The sequence below is a fragment of the Tribolium castaneum genome, chromosome 7 (genome assembly GCF_031307605.1).
Source record: "Tribolium castaneum strain GA2 chromosome 7, icTriCast1.1, whole genome shotgun sequence".
Classification (NCBI taxonomy): domain Eukaryota; kingdom Metazoa; phylum Arthropoda; class Insecta; order Coleoptera; family Tenebrionidae; genus Tribolium; species Tribolium castaneum.
Window position 1 is genome coordinate 16,406,880 of NC_087400.1, and position 20,235 is coordinate 16,427,114.

The following is a 20,235-nucleotide window of genomic DNA, read 5'->3' on the forward strand; positions in this document are numbered from 1 at the left end:
GTGAACAACAACGCGCATTTGAAAATTTAAAATCAATATTAACCAATGAACCTTTATTGCAGTATCCAGATTTTACACAAACATTTTATTTGACAACGGACGCAAGTAATTTTGCTATCGGGTCAGTTTTGTCGCAAGGTGAACCTCCTAATGATTTACCAATAGCTTACGCTAGTAGAACTTTGAATAGGGCCGAATCAAACTATTCAACGACGGAAAAAGAACTTCTTGCTATTGTTTGGAGTGTAAAACATTTTCGACCGTACCTATATGGTAGAAAATTTAAAATCATAACTGATCATCGTCCATTAACGTGGTTATTTAATGTGAAAGATCCGGGTTCTAGATTAATACGTTGGCGACTAGCATTAGAGGAGTATGATTACGAAATTCTCTATAAACCAGGTAAATTAAATAAAAATGCAGATGCCCTCAGCCGAATTCCTCTAGATAATCTGTGTGTCAATCATTTCCGAACTGAGGACGACGATGAATCATATGCGAATTTCTTAAAAAAAATAAGAACAACTCTTATCACCAATGATAATATTGAAGAAGTTAATGGTAATATTATCGACTCAACCGATAACATCTGTTTATGCATTTCAAAGGATCTCGAATGTAAGGAATTAGTCCAAATACAAATAAAAGAGAAATTTACTAACAGCTATCAAATGTTACAAACAGAAACTTTAAACGTCAACGAAGTAATCAAAATACCAATAAATTCAGCAAATAACAAAAATATTTACTATATGATAACAAAAGAACATTATTGGGAATCTATATCATACGAAGATTTGTTTAATATTTTACAAAAATTAAAAAACCGATTAATTGCTGATAACGTAAAATCCATAAGCTTACCTAAATTAAACTCTTCCTTTGATAAACTTCATTTTCACAAAATTCGTTCAATGATAAGATACATTTTTAGAAAAACTAACATTAAAATTTACATACTTTCAAATGAAATCGTAATTCCGAACACTCAAGAAGAAATTAAGAAGATTTTAACGGAATATCATTCAAATCCTTGTGCTGGACATTCGGGCTTTCATAGAACCTATAATCGAATCAAACAATATTATAAATGGCCACGAATGAAATCTGATATCAAGAATTTTATAAAAACGTGTGAGTCATGTCAAAAAAATAAATTGGTTCGAAAGAAAAGTAAAGAACCAATGGTGATTACAACAACAAGTGAAACTCCTTTTGAACGCATATTTTTGGACATAGTAGGACCGCTACCGTTATCAGAAAATGGTAATAAATTTATTTTGACATTGCAGGATGATCTTTCTAAATATTCTCAAGCTTATGCAATTCCAAATCATGAAGCAGGAACAATTGCTAAAAAATTAGTTCACGACTTTATTTGCAAACACGGTATACCTTCAACAATTGTAACTGATCAAGGAAAAGATTTTACCTCAAATTTATTAAAACAAATTGCAAAACTGTTTAAAATTAAACAGATAAACTGTACGGCATACCATCCCCAATCTAATGGTGCATTGGAAAGAAGTCATCACACTTTAGCTGATTATTTAAAACACTACATTAGAGAAAACCAAACAGACTGGGATGAATGGTTAGATTTTGCAATGTTTTCCTACAACACAACAGTTCATACTTCAACCAAATATACACCTTTTGAATTAATTTTCGGAACTAAAGCAAATTTGCCTACAAGCATAACAAAATCTCCTGAATTTAAGTACACTTACGATGACTACATGGATAACTTAACTTTAAAACTGCAAAAATCTCACGAAATTGCGAGAAAGCACATCTTAGATTCAAAAGAACAATCTAAAAAATATTATGATAAGAACTGTCAAAACCAAAATTTTAAAATTGGTGACAAAGTATTCCTATTAAACGAACAATCAAAATTAAATAGGTCAAGGAAACTTTCTCCAAATTATTCAGGTCCTTATGAAATTACAGAAATTAATTCACCAGTAAATTACACTATTTTGATTAAAAATAAAAAACATAAAGTTCATAGTAATAAATTAAAACTTGCTTATATTTAAGGCATTTTTATACTATTTTTACTTATCAATTTTTATCACTAATTTTCCTTTATTATTCCAGGCAACTCATTCTGTCTATCAGCTTATTAGCAACACTTGAATACGCACAAATCACCGATCAACAACAGTACACCGTAACACCGATTAACCATTTCTCTGGTATATATTTTGAACACATAAATAATGTGAAATTTCAAGAGACACATTGGCAAATAGTATCCTACCTCGATATAAGTTCATTAGAAGATAAGTTATCGTTCGTTGATCATGCTTATAATCAAACTTTGCATCTTTGCCAAAGTAATCAACATTCATTAATGGCGTTATGTCAATCATCGTTAAAACTATTAAAACATATAGTACCTTATTTGCATAAATCAGAAGTAGATCTCAAAAATCTTATTAATAATAAGAGAACTAAACGCGCTTGGTTAAATATCGTTGGCGATGCTCTAAAAACTGCTTTTGGTACACTTGATGAAGCAGATGCTAAATATTATAATGGAATTATAAATCAGATAAACAAAAACGAATATAATTTAGGCAAACTTTTAAAACAACAAATAATGGTAGTAAATTCGACAATAGCGAACTTTAACAATACCATCACAGATTTGAATAAGAACTCCAAAATTTTTGAAGAAAATCTTATACAAATAAGTAACTATTCCCGTAAAATAAACAATAGGTATCTTGCATTAGAATTAAAACAAAATTTAGACGAACACTTTTCTTTATTAAATCTAGTTATTACAACATTACAAAACGAAATAACGACCGTTATGGACACGATTTTACTTTCTAGATCAAACATTTTACACCCTTATGTCATAACACCATTTCAATTGATCGAAGAATTGAGTAAAACAATTCCACATTTACCTAGTTCATCTACGTATCCTTTACCAGTTAGCCGCGAAAATGCACACAAATATTTAGAATTACTCACAATCAAATGTTTCTTCACCGACAACAGAATTGGCTATGTTCTATCAATACCTCTTGTAAATCGAAATCAATTTAATCTTTATAAATTAATTCCATTACCGGTTTTAGACAACTCAACCTCTTATTATAAATTTATTTTACCGTCATTCAATTATCTAGCAATCTCCGAAAACCATAATTTGTATTTAGGTTTAAATGAGTTAACTAATTGTCAAAATTTAGATGAATCAACTTTTATTTGTGTAACTTCGGAACCTTTCTACTATACAAATTCTAGACCTATATGTGAAACCGAACTTTTAAAATCTCCTCTCAATATCCCAATAAATTGCAACATAAGAATTATAACCTCTCGCTTAGAAATTTGGCATAAATTGGATAAACCGAATACATGGATTTATATTTTACCCAAAAGAACTGATATCGCCTTAAATTGCTTTCAAATGTCACACATAACCCTTTTCTTAGAAAATACTGGAATTTTAAAAATTAACTCAAATTGTAAATTATACACAAGTTCCGCAACTTTCTTAACCGATAAAACAATTCGTAATAGTACACACAATGCTGTTGTACCTCAGTTAAAATTAAATGACGATTGTTGCATTAATTTAACTAAAACAAAAAATTTTTCTTTAAATCTATTACCTATAACACCTACTAATCTTCACATCGACACATTAAAAGAAGCAAGCCATAAATTACAAGATATTGCCAAATCAACAGACGAATTATTATTAAATAAAGATTTAACTTTCTTCCAGGATACTAGTTATACTAATCATATTTTTCTTTTGATTTTCGTAATTTTCATAATATTCTCATTATATTCGCTGTCCAAATATTGTAAGAAACGTCACTCAAATCACTCGATATTTAATCTATGTAAAAAATCATCATCAGCTCCATCTTATAATGTAAAATATGATAGTTCAGCAGGCTCACATTCAGAATCTCATTCATCAGCAGTAGATATAAGTCCGGTTGCGCCAAATACATCGTCATCACTACCAAAATTAAGAACCGATAAATCGTATTCTTAATTTTCTTTTACGGAGGGAGGTGTAATGTACCCATTATAAATATCCCTTTAACGTTATAATTATCATTATCATTAGTAAACATCTTTCATTATCATTAGCAAACGTCTTAAATTTAATTTGTATCATCTACATCCGGCATGTTCAACTTTGTACCTAATTACTTTACTATCTCGAGTCCACTTTTATTTGTACATTCTTCCGCTTATCGCCTTTCATCCCTCTATATATAAGAAATCATTTTTATGTTATAGGGCAGTCAGAATAAGTTAGTTGTTACTGTACGACCTAATGTCAATTCCAAATTCCAAATTTTAATAAATTATAGTAGTAGTTAGAAGTAAAGTGCTGGAGTTTCTCTTTCCCATCACCGGACCATCACAGCAGTTCCAATCAAAAAACACTTCAATGTTGGGATCGTTGGCGGTGATGTTGCCCAAGATGGTCAATTTCCTTGGCAAGTGGCTGTGTATTTCGACACCAGTGAGGGTTCGTTTTTCTGTGGAGGGGCTCTGATTGATACCAGATGGGTTCTAACGGCCGGACATTGCACCTATCAGTAAAATTTCTTTAGCAAAAAAAAGTTTTAAAAAATCAAGAGGAAATTTCAGCGCAACTGCATTTACACTTCATTTGGGGGCAAATTCTTTGGTTGACGCGGATCCAAATCGAGTGACCTTGGGGGCCAGCCATGCGGTGGTTCACCCAGATTATAAACCTTCAGATTTGGAGAACGACATTGGACTTATCCGAATTGACACAGTTTATGAAACTAATGGTAAGTACAATGTGTTTTTAAATGATTGTCATCTAGTTAATTTTGAAATTGGTTTACATGTAAAAAAATTTGTGCCGCACTGCTCAATTGAATCCTCTGTCAGTAAATGTCAAATCTGTCAGTTGACAAATTCAATTAGTTTCTTTTAAAAATTACATTAAAATGCAACTAAATTGTTACACCGTGCAAGAAAAGACTTTTATTATCAAGCTTATGTCCGAATTGAGACTTAATAAATGGAGAATGATAATATTCGATATCTAAATGCCTATTATTAGTTATATAGAGCGGCATTTTCTGATTTCACAAGAGAAATTCACAGATGACTAGATGAGAATCATTTAAAAACACATTGTACTTCACAAGACGGTTTGATTTTGGGACGATTATTGTTTTAGATCATATCAAAGTCATTTCTCTTGATACTAGTGATATAGGGGGTGCTGAACCAGTTACTGTAAGTGGTTGGGGAGCTTCCGGTGACTGTAAGTTCCCGAACTTGTTAATGTTAGCAAAACTTATTATTTTTCTTAAAAGGGGATGGTGTTGTCAATGACCTTAATTTCGTCGGTTTGAAAACCATAACCAACGACGAATGTAAGGCCATTTACGGCGAACAAACCATCACCGATGGTATGCTGTGTGCTGTTGGTGAAACGATTGAAGGGACATGCAATGTGAGTTCTCACTCTCATTTTTGGGTTATTTTGCAAATATTATATTTTTTTTTTTCATAGGGAGATAGTGGAAGTCCTTTGATAACTGGAAGTGGAGATAAAGCCCTTCATGTTGGTGTTGTAAGTTGGGCAAGTGCCCATGGGTGTGAAACAAATCATCCCTCGGGTTATACGAGGACTGCTAAATACTACGACTGGATTAAAAGTGTGGTCTGGCCAAACCAAACTAGCACTGTTTGAGAAATTTGAGTTAGACTTTTAATGTAGTTGTAGCGAAAATAAATGTAGTTGTAATGTTTATTTCTTATTTTATTTGAAAAATTCAAATTTGAAAGTAGTTACAACCAAAAATCGTGGAAAATGATGTGAAAAACAAAAGTTTAAAAAAACTTGTTTTTATTAGTAATCTATTTTGCTTTTTTAAAGCACACGTGTACAAATTCAATTTTTATAAGCGCGCGTTTATTGAACTGTCTATGGCAACATCAATAACCCAAGAAACGTGAAGGTAAATGGCAACTTTTTAATGATTTTTATTATGACAATCAATTTCATAACAACGATAGATATATTGATCTCACTTCATTTCAAAGTGTACCAATAAAAAAATAATGTAAAATATTCATTATTTAATTAATTATATTCACTTATACTTTAATATACTATTTTTGCCGTTGACTGGTGATTAAATATCATTTTACATCAAATTGACCAACTTGAAAAAAAAATGTTTCAATATGTTTTTAATACGTAAAATATAAAATATAAAATATAAAATATAAAATATAAAATATAAAATATAAAATATAAAATATAAAATATAAAATATAAAATATAAAATATAAAATATAAAATATAAAATATAAAATATAAAATATAAAATATAAAATATAAAATATAAAATATAAAATATAAAATATAAAATATAAAATATAAAATATAAAATATAAAATATAAAATATAAAATATAAAATATAAAATATAAAATATAAAATATAAAATATAAAATATAAAATATAAAATATAAAATATAAAATATAAAATATAAAATATAAATCAAACGAAGGATCAAAGTGGTAAGTGCAATTAGTATTTTTGGTTGCATCTTATGACATGTCAGAGGTAACCCACTATTGACTCATCCTGTATTTGAAAAATAGAGATGATGCAATATTTTCCAACGATCATTATCTTTGTTTTATAATAAACATAAGTAGGAAAAAATTACCAGGTTTGTCTACGTCAATTTAAAATAAAAACTTGGCAGATTAGATAAAAAAAGCACTTAATTGAAGAAAGAAAAACAGTTTACAAATAAAAATAGAAATAGAAGAGATAAGACCTATTTGTTATTAATTTTTTTTGTCTTTAAACAAACAAAATTAATTTAAAATATAGTTTTAGTATATTTTTATTTTTTTTAATTTCATTCTGAAAATGATTTTCAGACTTAAGTTTAATACATACTATCTTTATTAACTCTCCTATTCAAACATAAGCTTATTAAAAGTTTTATCTTGCACAGTGAAACATTTAGTCGTTTTTTAACGAAATTTTTAAATGTAATTAATTGGTAATTTGTGAATTTCACAACTGACAGTTTTGACAATTATTAACAGCGTATTCATTTAAGTAGAGCGGCCCAAAATTTTTACAAGTAAATCCGTTTCAATGTTAACTAGACGAGAATCATTTACCTCACCTTGCAGTTCAATATCCGAACAGAACAATATTTTTTTTTGAAACTATACAGGGTGTTTCAGCTAAGACTTTCGAGCTTTATATCTCAGTTATTTGTCAACGGATTGTTATGAAATTTAGAAAGCACATATTTTAGGAGATGGTCTTTTAATTATGGGCAAAAAATGGCCTCAAGTTAAAAATGAAATCTTAAAAAACATTTCTTTTATTTAAAATTAAGCCAAATGACCGTTGGGATCATTAAACCTCGAAAAATAAATGGCCACACAAAAAATTAACCAAATCGCTAGGCTGATCCAAGAAAAAAATTAAATTTTGTTGTTAAAAACTTAATCCAAACTTTGATAGTAATTTGGGCAGTCACCGTTTAAAACACTTGATGAAGCATTTCTATGCGGCATTTTGTGTTGCACTGAAAAAAACTGTCAAAAGTGTACGCGCTGTAGAAAAGAAAAATTGTTTTAATTTGGTGAAATTACTTTAAAAACCAACAACAGCGGCTGAAATTTCTGTGTTATTGAAAAAGGAATTAATATTCGTTAGACTTTTTGTGAAATGTTATTTATGAGAGTTAAAGTTCAAAAAATCGTCAATAATTTAAAGACACAGGAAGCGTACCTGAACTAAATCGAGTGAGGACAAAACACGTCACTGAAAACGAAGCAATAGTTGGGGCTGTAATTCAAGCTTTTGAAGAGAATCCAATCAGCAGTGTACGAAACATTTCCAAAGTCCTGAATGTTCAAGTGTCTAGAATTTTTCAGTTGTTGTTCAGTCTTTTAGTCTTTTTTGAAAGAATTGAAATATCCAGTACCAAAAGTAAGTCAAAAATATTGTTTTTTAACTTTGTATGGAGAGATAATTGTTAAATGTCCCTTGTGTGACAGTTACGTTTCTGCGACTAGGATTGACCAAAATTCAATGGTAGCGCTCATTTGTCTCACAAAGATTCGTTTGATTCTCATTTTTCTCGCGAAACAGACGTCATTCACGAACGGGTTTTTTCTGACAGCATTTTTCACTGCCGATAAATTTTTTAATGTACGTCTTAAAAGGCTTAACATTTTAAAAAGCCATGTAAAAATTACGTTTTTAAGACTTTAAAAGTTGTTGCATTAATTGGATTTTAATCTTTCTCTTCTAAAATATCTGCATTTTAAATTTCATAAAAATCGTTGACAAATATTGAGATATCAGGCTCGAAAGTCTTAGCTGAGCCACTGTATGATCAATATCAATTTACTCCTTGTAAGAACAATTTTTTAATGTAAATTGCACTGCTAAATTTAAAACAATAGTTTCAAATGGCCTCTGTAAGCAAAAACAACATTTACCAAATATATTATTGAATTCTTTGCGTTTGTCGTAGTAATTCATTTTAAAGCTGCTTGAAGAATTAAGAAATATTTTTTAATGTGAGTTAAACTTGGTCACTTTCGGTTGTTTTATTAATTTGTTCAAAATCATCTGTAGTAAGCAAATTATTGTGACAATTAAAGAAAAAAAATATTATTACCCACTAGTGAAAGAAAAAGTCGGATTAAGGAAATAATTTAGATCCTTCGTAAGAAACTATTTCATATTTTAATGTAGTACTAAAATTTATTGTAAAAGATATCTAACGAATATCTTTTTCTTTCTACTTTTTGTAATTTTTCCATTTAGTTGATATCTCTTCTTCTTCGCTCGATCAAATACGCATTGGCTCCATCTATCGTGTTCTACCTTTAAGTTCCAGGACTCTAATAGCTGTTTCAAAACTATGTAAACGCCAACGTCGAATTCTCTCTTAAAACTTGTTATAAATTAGTTATGCATTTCAAAAATTAATAGCTAATGTAATTTATACAATGAGAGATCTAATCATTAATAACTATTTTACATTTTTATCAATCTTATAAAAATAAATAATTTGGTAAAATGCGACGTTGGCGTTTACATTATTTATTCCACTCATAATCAATACACGTAGACAACCACCATTACACCACTGACGGTTTGCATGCGCCTCTTTGCCCTACCTTCCCCTAGAAGCCAATTTTTTTCGTAGTAATTATTGCGTAACTCCGAAAGGTGCTTTACATAATAAAACACTACGTGTATCACTATCACTATTTCTAGTGACGGTTTCTGTACAGTTTTCCGTCAATTTCTTTCAGAAAAACTGAATTTCCATCCAAATGTCACTTGTCATGTTTGTGTAATGTCAAAACAAATACAAAACAACTGTCAGCTGAAAAAATGACAAGTTTATAAGAATATTTCGTGTCAAAACAATTCCGTGAGATATTTTAGGTACTGGTGAGTGGATTTGACCCATTTTTCCTGGATTCAGTCACGAAATCGTTGTAGTATCGATTCTAACCTAAAAAACCAAACAGCTGATTGGTTCCAGACGTCACCTTTCTGTTTACATTTGTGTTTACTTCGGTCAAAATTTGAACAAAATTCAAGTAAAACGCTTTCTAGGTCAAAGTGTTGCGGGGGTGACGTAATTTTCGTGTAGATTTTTGATCATGGGAAACTTTGGTTACTGTGGTATCAAGTGAATTATGGAAGGAATTGAATGTTCAGGATTCACTTTTTACAATGAATTCGATTCGGCCAATTTAGCTAAAGTTGTCTACGTTCACCCCAATGAATCGGTTATTCCGGTTCCCAACAGTTCGACCAAGTCAACACCTGAAGTCCCAGATGCTGAGTTCAATCTTTGGACGAAGCCCGATTGTTGTGGGACGGAGTTCGAGAACGGGAACAGGACTTGGTTCTATTTTGGAGTAAAAGGTAAAGATCGATTCTCAAATCTGTGCATTTTTACGAATTTTTTAATGATCACTTCAAAAATGACACTAAATTTTATGAGCCCATGTATTCAAATAAAATCCAATAAATTAGTCAGTCAATAAAAGCCTTTGGAGAGCGATAAAATTGAAAACTTCGTCTTTGGGATTGTTTTCTTATTTTGGAAATCACCATATATAGGATGCTCTGATAAGCGAAAAGTATAAATACAAAGTGATCAAGAATGACGGTTTAAGTTGGCAACACTGCATATATTTTTAAATGGTGGTGGAGAACATTACGAATTGTTGACACTTGAAATCGCATTTAAATGAAATAAAAGCTTACCCAATAATGTTACCTTAAATACCATACCATAATGTGTGCTCAAATGTCTGCCAATTTGTATTGCTATAAAATATTTAATAGCCTTCTAGAGTTCTCGCTTGTATCGTATTTTTTAAGCAAAATTGTATACAGTTGCAATGTTCGAAATTACGGAAAGACAAAATAATTTCTATTTTATTTAACTCAGATTATCTTGCAGCTTTAGCAAATGGTCGACTTTTACTTGAAATACGCAGATAATGTACAGGGTGCGAATAGGGGATCTCAGAAACTAAGAGGTTTAGAAAAAAACGAGTGACACATTCTCGAAATCTTTTTTTGAAAAAAATACTTTGATCAAAACCGGATCTCGCTATCGTCTTTTGTTTTGACTTATAAACAAACGTTGACATTTTAGTGAAATCTTAAAAAATTCATATCTTCCTTATTAAGATACACGTTTGAAAAAAGACATTATACAGTCTTTTTTTTACAGAGAATTTAATAATTTTATCAGCGTTTTTTTTATTTATTTAGCTGTAAAAACAAAGTTTTTTTTTAAATAGAAATCATAGTTGACTATGCAATTTTTGAAAAGCTTATTATTTCTGAACTGAAAACATTATAAATACAGTTTGATATTTTTATATACTTTCGATATAAATATATATTTAAAATATTTTAAAGTAGTTGGCTATGGAAAAATTATTTCACATTAAACGTGTGGATAATCTAGAAATTTTGTTATTAAAGTAAAAAATGTAATATCAAAATAAGCTATGTTAAAGTTATTTTCAATTAAACAATTATACAATGGTCATAGATTTCAATTACATAAAATACGTACAGAACATTGAAAACGATGTGTCACTACCATTTGATGACACCATTTTATGATTTAGTGAAGTGCAATGTAGGTCGGAGAACGTTGATAATGTTATAGAGTGTGGAATTTTTAACTGGAATAAAATTCATAACTTGGATATAGGCACTTTTTTAAAAATTCCAGAAGCAGGTCGCTTTTTGTTTTTTTTGCCCATCATTTGGTCGATATGGTTTTTGTTTATCTGCTGTCAAAACTACACAGCCACCTCCAACTTTTTTTTTCAAATGTAACGGTAAGTCGTGTGATACCTCATGTAAAAGAGCACTTCGAAAGCAGTACAACGCACTATTTGTTTTCTAAATATTGTCAATGCTCAAGTGATAAAAAAATTAAAGCAGTGTAGAATTATTGTCTAAAATAAAAATTTTAACTTGGATATAAGCGATTTTTGTAAAAAATTCTAAAACAGGTCGATTTTTGATTTTCGTTGCACATTATTTGGTGTATGCGGTTTTTGTTCATTTGTTTTCAAAAATGCCCAGTCATCTCTAACATTTTTTTCAAATGTAACGGTATGTCAAGTGTCACCTAATGTGTAAGAGCGCTCTGCAAGGAATACAACGCACTCTTTGTTTTCTGAATATTTTCAAGGCCTACACGATAAAAAAATGAAAACCAATTTTTATAAATTGAAATTAGGCAAATCACACTAGAAATGTTGCAAAATGTTAGAAATTCATGCTACTATCGTTATGTTATTTACGAAGTTATATTTTAGGAAAGAACTGGTGCCCATTTTGAACAATTGTTGTATTAAAATGATGTTCAACTTATAAAATTGTTTTTAATTTTTTTATCACGTAGCCTTTGAAAAAAAATTAAAAAACAAATAGTGCGTTGTAATCTTGTAAAATGCCCTTTCATACGAGGTGTCACTTGACATACCATTACATTAAAAAAAAAGTTAGAGGCGGCTGTGCACTTCTGACAACAGATAAACAAAAACCATAAGCACCAAATAGTAGGCAAGGAAAAATAAAAATTGCCTGTTTCGGGAATTTTCACCAAAATCGCCTAAATCAAAGTTATGAATTTTATTTCAGTTAAAAATTCCACGCTGTATGTATTTTTTTTTACCAAAAATATAATTTGATTTTGGTGTTTGGATTGATATTTTTTTGTAAAATAAAATTTTATTGATAGGTAATCGCAAAAGTTTGATCTAATAATAATTTATTATACAGTTTTTGAATAAATTAGTGTTTAAAAAATTATTAAATTATAAATACTTGTTGGGAAATACGTTTTTCATAGTTTTAATTGAAAATCCAAAATTTTTTCATGGCCTACTATAAAGAAAAAGCGAAATGTTATATATTTTTTAACTATTTAAAAGGAATGTATTACACAAATAGACATACCAAATCAGAAAAAAATTAGTTTTTCAAAAATATCACAGCCGCCTGTGATTCCTAACTAAAAAATAAAACTTTTACAGATTTCACTAAAATCTCAACTTTTGTTTATAAGTCGGAAACAAAAGACGATAGCGGGATGCGGTTTTGACCAAAATTTTTTTCTCAAAAAATGGACCCGAGAATGTGTCTCTCGTTTTTCCCTAAACGTGTTAGTTTCGGAGATTTTCTATTTGGACATCCAAAATGCAGCACCCTGTACAACATTAATAATTAAAAATTTTGTTATTTGACTTTTTATGCAGTTTTTGAAGCAGTTTTTTTCTAAGTTGTTGCTTTTGTTATGAGAAAGTCGAATACTATATCATTAGATTTTTTGATAATTTTTAATATTCATTTCTAAAAAATTATGTTACTTTTTTGATTGTTTTAATCTCTATTGTTCTTCAACTGAACTATCTATAGGATAATTTGATTTTTTCATTTAAAATGTTTGTTTGATTAAGAGAAACTATGTATAATTTTAACGAAATGTAAATATTTTCATTCTAGCACATTCGCCATGTCTTCTAGTACGCCTCAATATAGTCGATCTCAATCGACAAGGCAAAATGTACAGTCAAGGTATGGCACCCGTATATCGTACAGTCCCTGGAAAAATGCAATGGGAACGCATACGTGACAAGCCCATCTATAACGTAAGACATCCAACAAAAATGAAACACAAAAAATAAGGAAAATAAATTCCAGACCGTTGACGACATATTCACTCTCAGTTTTAAATTCAAAACCCCAGAAAATGTCCAAAGTATCACATATTTCGCCTTCACTTACCCATTTTCCTACACCGATCTTCAAAAACTATTAACAAACATTGATTTAAAATTCGAAAATTTCACAGCCAACTATGAGGACGATATTTACTACCATAAAGAAGTAGTTTGTCGATCGTTAGGTGGCCGCGACATTCACCTTTTGACAATTTCTTCTTACCATGGAATAACACCCGAAATTGAAACCCGCTTGAAAAATCTTTTTCCCGATAAAAATTCCCGTCGACCGTTTAAATTCGTCGGTAAGAAAGTCGTCTTCGTGTCGGCTCGGGTTCATCCAGGAGAAACTCCTTCGAGTTTTGTTTTTAACGGTTTTCTGAATCTACTATTGACTCGTGACGATCCGGTTGCGATAATGTTGAGAAGATTGTACGTTTTCAAGATGATTCCGTTTTTGAATCCTGATGGTGTAGTTCTTGGACATTATAGGACGGATACAAGAGGTGTTAACTTAAATCGAGTTTATTTGAATCCGATTTTGGCACAACATCCGGCAGTTTATGCTGCAAGGGCTTTGATAAGGTACTATCACTACGGCTATGAGAAGGAGGATGTGGTGGATAAGTCGCAAGGAGACGCGACGATTAGTGTTAAAGTGTCGAATATGAGTCTTGAGGAGAAGGAGGGAGGAAGCGTTTGGTGTGCAAAATGTAAAGGTGAGTTAACTAATTATATCATTTCTATATTTATGTTCGCATAAAATAAGATAAATACATCAAAAACAGGCTGTCTCAAAATTGATGCCGGTGCTTTTAGGATTTGTTCTAGATGACTAAAAGAAATCGAAATTTAAGAGTGAAAAATTGTTCTGTTGGACTTCGGTATCGAGTTATTGATAAAAAATTAAAATTTAAAATTTAAACATTAAATTTTATTAAAAGCGATTTTGCGAAATTTCTTGTCACAAACAATGCGATTTGGAAACTTTTAAACTTTTCCGCATATGCACAACCCTCAGCAGTGGCATTACCATCATACACATAACTATCTAAATTATAACCGAACTTTTAACATATCCACAAAATCTCGAATGGATTAATGCAGTAATATTGTATCATTTTAAACATATAGAACCGAAGGAAATTAATAATACTTGTCACTAGACAGAGCGAATGAAAGAATTTTAACATCGCTAACATCGCTTATTATTTACATTTTTATCAATTACTAGATAACTAAGAAAAATTGGAAAAAATTTTACTCTTAACTTTCGATTTGTATTAGCTCCCTGAATCAAATTTTCAAAGCACGGGCGTCAATCTTGAGACAGCCTGTATATTTTGACTATGAAGGTGTCATTCTCGGATGAGAGTAATAAGACTTAATATTGTCTATAAAACAGAAAATGTTCGTTTTCTAATTCCTCAGCAAATGTTATAAAAATAAACATGGGTTGTCATTTGATCTGAAATATGGAAAATAAAATGTTCCAAAGTATAAAAAGTTTGAAAATAAAATGTAAACACTCTCTAGCTATTCAGATCAACCAAACTTAATTAATAAGTCTGTTAGACCTTGTTCAACATGTATATCTAGTAATAATGTCATCAAAAAACCACTGTTTCTATCTTTATTAATTTTTGAAACTGATGGTGTAAAACTGACTTTTTTGGTTTTTATTTTTTAATCCCTGAACTAATTAAAAAAAACTTTAGAAACATGTGAAGTCTAGAAAGGCATTCTAATGGATTTAAATAAATAATAACATGCCATTTAAAAATATTGTGTTTGTCATACTTTTTTGAAACACTTTGTATAATCAAAATTATTTTCCTGAAATGTGTCTTGGAGTATAAATAATATCTACAAAATATCAGAACTCCAACTTAAATAATAACTGAACTACAGAAGACGGAAGCTGGCCTGGACCAAAACCAGTGATACGGGGTGGTCCGCGAGTAATAATGAGCCTGAAAAATTTTTTGAAGCAACCAACATTACATTTCGTAGATTATAAAAAATACGTGGATAGTAAAATACTTGGTTTTAATAAATTAAACATAGTGATAACACAGCACTTTCTAGACAAACTTCCTAGTTGTCAAACATTGTTGAATTTGTAATACAATGTGTTCAAAAAAAGGTTGTTCATCAAGTCGACTATGGAATTCAAATTTATTGTGCTGCTTTGTCTAAATGATTATTGTAGTTACAGTACTATCATCTCTGTCAAATCATTGAAATAACTTTTTACTCATTTTTTGGGCAAAGTTGTTTCAAATATACGGTTTATTTTGATTTGTTTTTTTATTTCCGTGATTTTTGTTGTGTATTCTCTAGTTTTTAGATTTGAAGTCTTTTTACATTATTTTGATGGACCTATCACTTTGCCGGTATTCACAATTTAAACTAAGCGGCACATCACGTTCAAATTTCACAGGTGACTTGATGCATGACCATTTTTGAACACATTGTAGCATTTAATTTAAATATAAGAAGAGTAGTTACATTGGCTGGAAATGAAGCTGCAGTTGTTGCAGTTATTGATGAACATATGTAGATGAATAGGAAGGAGTTCCGTATATCCTTTGCTCTCTAGAAGTCCAGATATGACGCCTTTTGACTATTTCTTGTGGGGACTGCTTAAGAAAAGATTTTAACACGCACGTATTGTTGATTGGAGACATTTAGAAAACCGAGTGCTTGAACAGTGTGTGAATATTGCGCCTAGAACAGTGGCTAGTCCGAGAGAATCATTCTTAAGAAGAATTGATGCATGTGACGGAAACTGTGAATACCTTTTACAGTCGTCTACTACGATTTTCTGAAAATGACAAGCTCCAAATGGCAATAACTCGATTTTTTCAAATGAAACACACTATATTTTATTGCACCATTTAAATAAACAAAACTTAGTTGGGTATTTTATTTTGGAACATTCTGTTAACGCTTTTTTTATCTAGAATCTATAATATGATGTTGCTATGGTCTCGAACCGAGTCTTGATCTGGAAACTTGCTCAGCTTACGGCAGTTTACAATAATTTGATTGATTCAACGTGGTTGTAATAAGGTTTCAATCTGGATTCAATCCGTCCTTAAATGTTAGTTCGAAGTACAGTACTTTTAGTTTAGAAAATGATAAAAAGAGATCGACTTTTCACTTAATTTATTGATCAACAAACTCTCTGACCATAGCAACATGATATCATATATGGATTTTAGATAATAAAAAGCGTTAACAATAAACAAATTAAAATATCTTTAGAATGTGTCTTATTGCCAGCCCTATCGTTTAAAAAAATTTAAATTGATAGCTTGTATAGAAAAATGTTACGTAGCATGCACGCACCCCTCGGTCACTCTGTGTGTTCAAGAATGATGAAGTAATGAGTGGACTTATTTTAGAAGTAAATACAGTCTTTTTCGGAGAATACGTTGATTTGTCCGTGATTATGACTTTTTAATATACTGTAAAAATATTCTTTTAGCAGTCTCACTTTTTAAATTAGTTGCGTTGTCTTTTCGTTTCCCTTTCTTCAAGATCATTGATTTCGTATTTGTTGTCGAAAATACTTATTTAAAACGTCGTCCACATATCTTAGCTAGACTCTTGGAATATATTTGTGCTCATCATTTAAACTTTTTTTAAAACAGCTTATGTAAAAGTACAGGGTGTCTCAGCGATGTGAAAAACTCTATTATTGACCTTTAAATGTTAAAAAATTAATCTTTTTTTACGAAAGCCGTACGTACCAACCTCCTGACATACATAAAATTATTTTCAAGTATATAGAGTGTTTCTAAAGTTAGCTACAATACAAACTTATGTTTTTTTAAATGGAACAGCCTATATTTTTGCATTTTTGGATGTAGCTTTTAACATTGATGTTTTTAAGCTAAATTGTTTTTAGTCGATTTTGCTTTGTTTTTTAAATAACTTGATTTTTTTGACGAAATCATCATAAACATTAAAAAAAAATAACTTTTGCTTTAGTATCGAAAAGTGAAATTTTCAGCGACTAATAACTTTAATGTTACTTTTAGGCCATTATTCGTTATTTATTACAGTGAAATAACTAAAATTTTAATTTATGTCGAATTTTTAAATCTCCTTTTAAACTTACAACAAATGGTTACAACAAAGCTCATGAATACTGTACATTGTTGCTGAAATTAACTTTTAAAGTGAAATATCTTGTTATTTACTTTTAGCATTTGAAACTTTATGCTTATAGATAGACAATTTAATAATATTTGAGAAGCAAAATAGGGTGTTCCATTTAACTTTCTCAAGTTATTCAACTTTTAACAAACTTTCTAATTCTTCTATATTTCAAATTGCAATGCGCTAAATAATTGGAACAGATAAGTTTGAACTTCCCTTCAAAGTGGTGAAAGTTGTACTTTTCAACGATTCTCCCTTTTTGTATAATAATTTGTTAAATAAAACGTGTTTTTGTCAAAAACATCAAATTATTTCAAAAATTAAGCAGAATCAATGAGTACAAGTTTAGCTTAATGAAACATCTAAACAATACAGCAATATTTGAGAAACATACAGCAGATTAATAAACCTGAATCAGAACCTGATTAATAAATTTTATCGAATTTTTACTGCAAAATTTACAAATATAGTGTGGTATTTTTTGGTGTTTTTGATTCATCGAACACCAAAAAATTCAACAGAAAGATATAATTAATACATTTCTGCTATAATTTACTTTAATTTAAAATTACCCAAGTCGAATATTTTTCCGTTAGGTAAGATGTGTCGAAGATGTAGAAGTGCCGAAATTGTAAAAGATGAAGATGAAAATATCGAAGTTAACGCAAACGAAAGCGGACTATTTCTGTACATAGATTTGCACGGCCATGCGTCTAAAAAAGGGATTTTTATGTACGGAAATCATTTTCAAGACTTGGAACGGAACGTCGAATGTATGCTTTTACCGAAACTGATGAGTATGAATAATCATAATTTTCACTTCACTGCCTGTAATTTCACCGAAAGGAATATGTATCTCAGGTGTGTGATTTATTGAATTTTTATTTTTATACTTGTGCTCACAAGATTATTACTATTTTAGGGACCGTCGAGACGGCATGAGTCGAGAAGGCTCTGGCCGTGTAGCTGTACTCAAGCTCACCGGTTTAACAAAAAGTTATACTCTCGAATGTAACTACAACACAGGTCGAATCGTAAACGTCCTTCCAGCGACCATAAAAGAATCTCACAATAAAGTCCACACGATTTTGGTTCCTCCAAAATACACTCCACAAATATTCGAAGAGGTTACTATTTCCAAAAGTCGGCCGATTTGATTAAACTAATCGATTGGTTTATCCCCAGGTCGGTAGATCACTAGGTGCTTCAATTCTAGACCTCACCGGTCAAAATCCCTGTTCACGTATTCCCAATTCCGAATTTCATTCCATTTCCGGTTTGAAAGATTGGCTAAGGATCTATTGTGCCAATGAGATGGACGAGACTAGACCTCACAGCAAAATCAAGCTCAGAAACTTAGCCGGCCTCCATAATCAGGTAGGCCATGACGATTTGAGCGAGTGAACAGTTTGTGTAAATATATTCTTGTCAAAAAGTAAAATTGCACTCTTATTTGAATCTGTTTTTATTTTGATGCACTCTTTCGCTTCGTTCGTTCAAGAGCACAATTTTACGTTTTTGCGAGAACGGATACAAGAAAATCAACTCTGTTTTAAGAGTGTGATTGCTGTAGGGAAAACCCTCTCATGGTTTATTACTGAAGACGCGACCCGTTTCGGCGCCGAAACGTCTAGCAAACCGTCCTAGACCTGCCACAGTTCCAATCGAGCGCAAAGAAAACATGGCGGTGAGTTCAGCCGCCGCCATGTTGGCGTCACAACCGAGTTGTTCACATCATACCACCACCAATGATACTAACACTAAAACTTTCCGTTTGAATAAAATCAAAACGAAAACTAAATTCAAACGGAACGTCAGCGGTGAAAGAAAAATCGTCCGCAAACAGATAAAACCAACAAAGAAAACAATTGCTGAAGAGCGGAAGAAGTTGCGCGAGATTTGCATCGAAGCGAAAAGCGAGGAGAAATTGTGGAAGGACGAGGCAGGGCCGAGTCGTGGAGCCACTTTTATCGTTCATAATTTTGCGAAAAATTCCACTTTTGTCAAGTGTAAGTTTAAAAAGCACTCGTTGCGGAGGTTGACGAAAAGTTCGCCCGATGCTGGTAAGGTCGACAAAGTGAAGAAAAGGAAGAAACTCAAGTCGAAATAGATTTCTGTTTGTAAATTGGTGGTTTATAAAGTGATATTTTTGTGATTTTGGTTGTTATTGGTTGAGGTGGTGCGCTCTGGTGGTCGGTTGCCAAACTGATCACTGGTGACCGCGTTGTTTTTTTTTTTTGTTGAGTTCATTGGTTTCTGCTACGAATATCTAAAGGTTAGGGTATGAAGCGTTTCTGACCTCGATAGTTCCGTATTGTCGCCAGAGGACGCAGTTGTTTTCAGAGCATTGAATGTGAAAAAACTGCTGTATTTACTACTGGTAGGACTCATTTTTTTTAAGCGAAACAGCTTGATTTTCAAGGGTAAATAAGAAAAAGTAGAACATATTGTAAAAATTGCCTGATTTTTTTAATTAAAATATTTAAAAATTAACTTGTTCAAAATCTGAAGAAGTGCCACATTTACTACGTAGGGAGTAAAAAAAAACGTATTTTGCCAGCGCTCGCAAAAATATAAGGTGGAACGCAAATTTTATAATTCTAAGCGATATTTTTTTGCACACCCTCATATATTTATCAAAACGCTGGAAATACAGTTGAAGATGCAAAAAATTGTAAGGAACAAAGAGTGGTATGATTAAAAAAGCATTTGCTTTTACTTGAAGTAGAAGAATTTACTCTGTAGTATTTACTGAAG

General features: G+C 31.0%; 2 protein-coding genes across 8 annotated transcripts; both read left to right on the plus strand.

The window, feature by feature from the left end:
- The first annotated feature begins 3,557 nt into the window (after positions 1-3,557).
- Positions 3,558-5,788, plus strand: LOC655811 (brachyurin). Its single transcript, XM_064358019.1, has 6 exons — positions 3,558-3,565; positions 4,380-4,592; positions 4,645-4,811; positions 5,210-5,296; positions 5,349-5,488; positions 5,549-5,788. The coding sequence occupies exons 1-6, from the start codon at positions 3,558-3,560 to the stop codon at positions 5,726-5,728; spliced, it is 795 nt and encodes a 264-aa protein (XP_064214089.1). The 3' UTR covers positions 5,729-5,788.
- Positions 5,789-9,295: 3,507 nt separating this feature from the next.
- LOC655897 (carboxypeptidase A) lies at positions 9,296-19,633 on the plus strand. Of its 7 annotated transcripts, none has more exons than XM_064357788.1 (9): positions 9,296-9,484; positions 9,542-9,607; positions 9,659-9,973; positions 13,091-13,236; positions 13,289-14,027; positions 18,075-18,339; positions 18,401-18,605; positions 18,664-18,855; positions 19,052-19,633. In XM_064357788.1, the coding sequence occupies exons 3-9, from the start codon at positions 9,742-9,744 to the stop codon at positions 19,586-19,588; spliced, it is 2,316 nt and encodes a 771-aa protein (XP_064213858.1). In that variant the 5' UTR covers positions 9,296-9,484; positions 9,542-9,607; positions 9,659-9,741; the 3' UTR covers positions 19,589-19,633. The 7 variants fall into 7 exon arrangements, with proteins under 7 accessions (XP_064213858.1, XP_008196741.1, XP_008196734.1 ...); XM_064357787.1 differs by having other exon boundaries at positions 9,366-9,490; XM_008198519.3 differs by having other exon boundaries at positions 9,542-9,973.
- The last annotated feature ends 602 nt before the right edge of the window (positions 19,634-20,235 follow it).